The following is a 5,036-nucleotide window of genomic DNA, read 5'->3' on the forward strand; positions in this document are numbered from 1 at the left end:
GTCCCTACAACTGTCTCCCCCTGTTGCAACTGCACGCTGTAGTAAACAATTCCTGAGCCATGCTCGGTTACTGAAACATTCCCTTTTAGCTAAATTTGTCTAGTTATTCACTGCAGTCTAAAGGTTCTCCAGTGAGTAGTCCTCCTTTGTAAATTATGTTTGTTTCTGTGAGGGTTGGTTCCAAACACTTAACCTTCCCCCACGCTGGATGGGAACACAGGGTGCACCCACACAAGCATTTGCCTTCGGTTGGGGAGCGCGCTTCTGAAGCAGCTCCCCCCGTCACCACCCTGTGCGTTCACTTCAAAAGCTGTGTCAGGGGTTCTGAACTGAACCTCTGTCAGATTATACCACCAGCATGCTTGAGTGCTGCTGTTTAATGTGCAGCTACACCCTTCTCATACTGCTCTTGTAGCACACAATCACCAAGGTTGGAAAAGACCTCCAAGATCATTGAGTCCAACATTTGACCAAACACCATGACAACAAACTATGGCACTAAGTGCCACGTCCAGTTATTTCTTGAACACTTCCAGATATAATGACTCCACCACCTCCCTGGGCAGCCCATTCCAATGCTTAACCACCCCTTCAATGAAGAAATTCTTCCTGATGTCCAACCTCAACATTCCCTGGCAGAGCCCTCATGAGGCCATTTCCTCTTTCCTTGTTGCTGGCTGCCTGGGAGAAGAGGCCAATTTCCACCTTGCTACAACCTCCTTTCAAGTAGTTGTAGACAGTGATAAGGTCTCCCCTGAGAGAGACCTTGTAGGGGCTTCCTTTCACAACAAGGCTTCTGGAATGCACTTCTCTCATCATCTGTGCTGCCTAAAGCAACAAGCACTGGATTGAGGAAGCAGCCTCCTACCCATGAGGCGGGCACAGCTGCGCCACTAACCTGGTCTGTGCTGAGGGGTCCCTTTCCGTGGGTCACACGAGCAAGGTGGCTGCCACCATTTCCGCAGTCTGTGCGTGTTCACACACTGACACATATCCGCACCACCAAAGACAGCGTCGCGCTCACGCAGGGGTGGGCAGAGCACTCAGCAGCCATGGGCACACAGCACACACAGGGTGCTTACTTCCCGTAAGGCTACGACCGGCCAACTTCCTACTTGTTTTGCATTGCTCTAAGTGTGCCTTCTCTCCTCCGAGCGAACTCCCTGTGCCTACCTGGACGGCCCATCCGCTTCATGCGCTCCAAATACCGGATAAGGGCACGAGTGGACGTTTTGTTTCCCCACCAGTATGGGATGGGGGGCCACAGCTCGCAGTGCTTCTCCAGTTCCATGTCCTCTTCATACGAGACTATAACCTGATGGCTGAGGTGCCACATGGTCCGCAGTGTTGGCACCACCTAAAAGGAAGCATGCCCAGGTTGAAGTCAGCAACACAGTAGTGTTCCCAAAGTCCACATACTGATGTGTGACATCACCTTGGCACAGATTCAGTTCAAATAAAGCTTTTAAATGAGCAGCCCAGTAGGTGATGGGCTGGTTGACAAGCTGCAGGGCCATAGGACCCTGGGAGCTTCAGCAAATTCCTCCTTTCCTCAAACAATTCAACTATGATAGTGTACATAACTCACACCTGCATAATAGGAAATCATCCCTGTGTCAGCCCTCATGCACAAGCTGCTGCTGAAAATTTGTTAGGGGAGGAAGATACAGACCATCTGCTACAGGAATGCAGACACAGAGAAGCAGGAATCATTTCGGCAAATGCCTCACATTGATGCAAATTTGGCATAGTAACCATCAGAGAAAACTGAACTGCTTAAAACTTGGTAAGACTAAATGTGAATCACCAGGAGCTACATTAATTCTTATTTGTCTAAGTGGAAAGTTTCTGAAATTGGGATGCTCCAGACATTTTCAACTGAGAGAGAGGAACACCTGAGTCAGACACTTTCTCTAACAGATAGGCTAAAATTTAAGTTAAATTTAAGTGTCTCAATATGAAATTACATTTTCCAGCTCAGAAGTTACAATTGGAGAGAACTGAGGCCCTCTGACTAGTTTTATTTGCAAAACCGACATATTTAACAGGCATTGCTTTTTCTAAAAATGTTGTGGTTAAAAACTATGTTTGCTGTTTGTGAAAAGGAAATGGTGGCTTTTTGATGTTCCAATTAGCTTACCAAATCTCAGTTCATCCACAAAAGAGAGAATGCAAGCCTCCATTAGGTCAGGAAATATTGCAAACTTAAGGCACGAGCTACTCAAGCTACAAAACTGTGGTTGACTGAAATCTTTGCTTTACTCCAGCTGCCTTTCTAAAGCTGGAACCTCTTAAACAAACAAAGATGTGCAATAAAAGCCGAAAAAAATAAGCTACCAGAGACGTGTATATGAACACAGGTGCTTATTTTGCAAACAAAGCAGAAATGAAAGTCTAACAAGGGATTTTTAAACCCTAGTAATCCAGATCAAAGGAAGACACCTTGAATAGTTAAGACAATTAAAATTTTAAATGCAGTCTAATATTGTCACACTGTGGCCTGTGCCAGTACTACATACAGACCTCACCTTAGCAGCTGCTTCAGAAACACTTTGACACTTAACTCTGTGTGACAACAGAGATGCAGTCTTGATAGACAGCAGGTTGCGGTTTATTTTAGAGTAAGTCAGCAAGCACTTGGATATTTGATCGTAAATCTAAATCTGTGATCCTGAAAAATCCCCCAGCTGCCTAACCTGCAATGGTACCACTAGCAAAATTGATGAGATCCAGTGGCTAGTCACAGATCCCATAGAAAGAAAGTTTTTGAAGTACTTGGTTTGTCTTTTCTCTAGTTGCCTTCCTACCTCTTCCTGGACACAACTTGGAAATGTTCTTTCTTCGGTGAAGTGATCTCAGACCATTCTTTCAATAGCTTCATTCAACACATTGTCATCAGCAGTTTGCCCCTTTTGCAGCTAATAACTTTTTTCTTTTTAAGAGCTGGCCATGTGTCTGAAAGCAAATTTGACCACCTTCTCCAGTATCTCTGCTCATCCACAACTTACACACTCAAGTTATTTGGGGAAACAATAAAACAGTGTCACCCAGCTCTTCAGTTATTCAGCTGAGGCCTGAATATTCAGAATCCCCTAGTTTTGCTGAGAATTGTTCTATTTTAACTCTGCTTTACAAAATGCTTTGAAATGGTAATACTCACACTGTTACTGATACACCAGCTTCAAAGGCTGAATTTGAATCGCAAACAGGGTCATCATTCTCCTGTACCACTCACATCTCCAGAGAAAACCCTCTGTTCCTGTGCATCTTTGAAATGTTAATTGTTTAACCACTAAAAGCTCCCACACTTTGTAAAAAACGGAGCTAAAAGTCTCAACTTCTAAAATCTAGCAATCAAATATTTTCTGATTATTTAAAATCAATTAAGGCTTTTCTGGAGGTTTGGGTAACAAATGCTGGTTAGGAGGTGAGCTCCAGGAAAGTCAATGCCACCAGAAATGCACTGAGGGCAGAGATACTATTAAGAGGGACCTCAACAAGCTGACAGAAACCTCATGAAGCTCAACAAAAGAAAACACTACGTCCTGAACAGACTAACCCCACACACCGAGACAGACTGGTGGGAGCTGGCCAGAAAACCTGCTTTGCAGAACAGGACCTGGAGGTTCTTGTAGACATCAAGATGAACATGAGACAGTAGTGTGCCCACCTGGAAAAGGTCAGCTGTGAAGTGGGCTGTATTAGCAGAGGCACAGAGAGCAAATCAGGAAAAGGGGATCTTCCCCTCTATTAAGCAGCTGTGGGACTGCAGCTCAAGTACTGTTTCCAGTACAAAGAAGTCATTTACAAGCCGGAATGAATCCAGCAGGACACAACCAGAGCGAGCAGAGGCTGGAGCGTGACACACAAGGACAGGCTGAGGGAGCTTAGTCTGTCCAGCATGAAAAGAGAAGACTGGACAGGTCTTACTGCTGTCTGCAAATACCTAACAGGTAAATGGAGAGAAGACTCCTCAGACATGCACAGCAAAGGATGGAAAGTCAGCAGATACAAGAGAGATTCTGATCAGATAGAGAAGGAAAACACAGTTACTGTGAGAGTGGTCAAATGTTGCATAGAAAGGTTGTGGAACCTCCACCCTTGGAGATAATCAAGAATGAACAGGACGCAGCCCAACGTAACTTTGAAGCTGGTCCTGGCTTTGCATGGTGGTGTTGGACCAAATGACCTCCAGAGGTCACTTCCAACCTAAACTAATTTAAATAGAAAAAAATTAATTTATAATTATTGCTGTGAAAAGGCAGAAAATGTATTATTTATATTCTATAAATATATAACACACACAACTTTTATTTTCCGTTCTTTTTTTTCCCTTTCTTTTTTCTTTCATTTTCCTTTCTTTTCTCTTTTCTTTTCTCTCTTCTTTTCCTTTTCCTTTCCAAGAAAACTCAGACAGGACAATGGATGACAGTTGTCTCTACTATTGTCCCACAACTCAACAGATGTAACAATCAAATTTAATTCCCTCCTCCACACTGTGAAATATAAGTTTGCTTTATCTGCTCAGTTCTATTACATAATGTCCTATCTCTGATGCAGCAAATGGTACCTTTCCTAGGTTAAAAACACAGTGAAAGTAGAATATATCTAAAAATTTGGAATCAAAGATCTCACTGTGATGTATCATTCTTTAAAGAATGAGAAAAAAAATGATCTCATACTTACATTTCTAGGACACAGTTTACACCGGAAAATCTCTTTTATACAGGCAACAAGATGATTATGAAGTCTCTTGGTTAATCCATCAAAATTCCTGCAGGCTATGATAACAACTTCCTGAGGATGAGTTTCTAACCACCTCAATATTTCCCACAAAATATCCTGCAAGAAACAGGTATGGCAGCTTAGAAAGTTATCTGTGCTATGCAGGAGAAAGGACATACAATCAACAGAGCAGTGATTGTGGAGTAGACTCACAATCACAATAATGAAAAACAGTGTTTTCTCAAAAAAATAAGTGTTTCTGTAATTATATAGGGCTTTTCATGCCTTCTTCCCTTTAATAACTTCTCTCC

General features: G+C 43.0%; 1 protein-coding gene across 2 annotated transcripts in view; it reads right to left on the reverse strand.

The window, feature by feature from the left end:
• PLCXD1 (phosphatidylinositol specific phospholipase C X domain containing 1) overlaps positions 1-5,036 on the reverse strand; it is a 19,321-nt gene that overhangs the window by 1,623 nt on the left and 12,662 nt on the right. For both annotated transcript variants that reach the window (XM_017728573.1, XM_008629338.2), the window contains exons 5-6: positions 4,687-4,842; positions 1,174-1,357 (exon numbers count right to left, since the gene is read on the reverse strand). In XM_017728573.1, the coding sequence (XP_017584062.1) occupies positions 1,174-1,357; positions 4,687-4,842 (340 nt within the window). The remainder of the gene's footprint in view (positions 1-1,173; positions 1,358-4,686; positions 4,843-5,036) is intronic.

Source organism: Corvus brachyrhynchos, unplaced genomic scaffold (genome assembly GCF_000691975.1).
Source record: "Corvus brachyrhynchos isolate BGI_N302 unplaced genomic scaffold, ASM69197v1 scaffold92, whole genome shotgun sequence".
NCBI classification, from domain to species: domain Eukaryota; kingdom Metazoa; phylum Chordata; class Aves; order Passeriformes; family Corvidae; genus Corvus; species Corvus brachyrhynchos.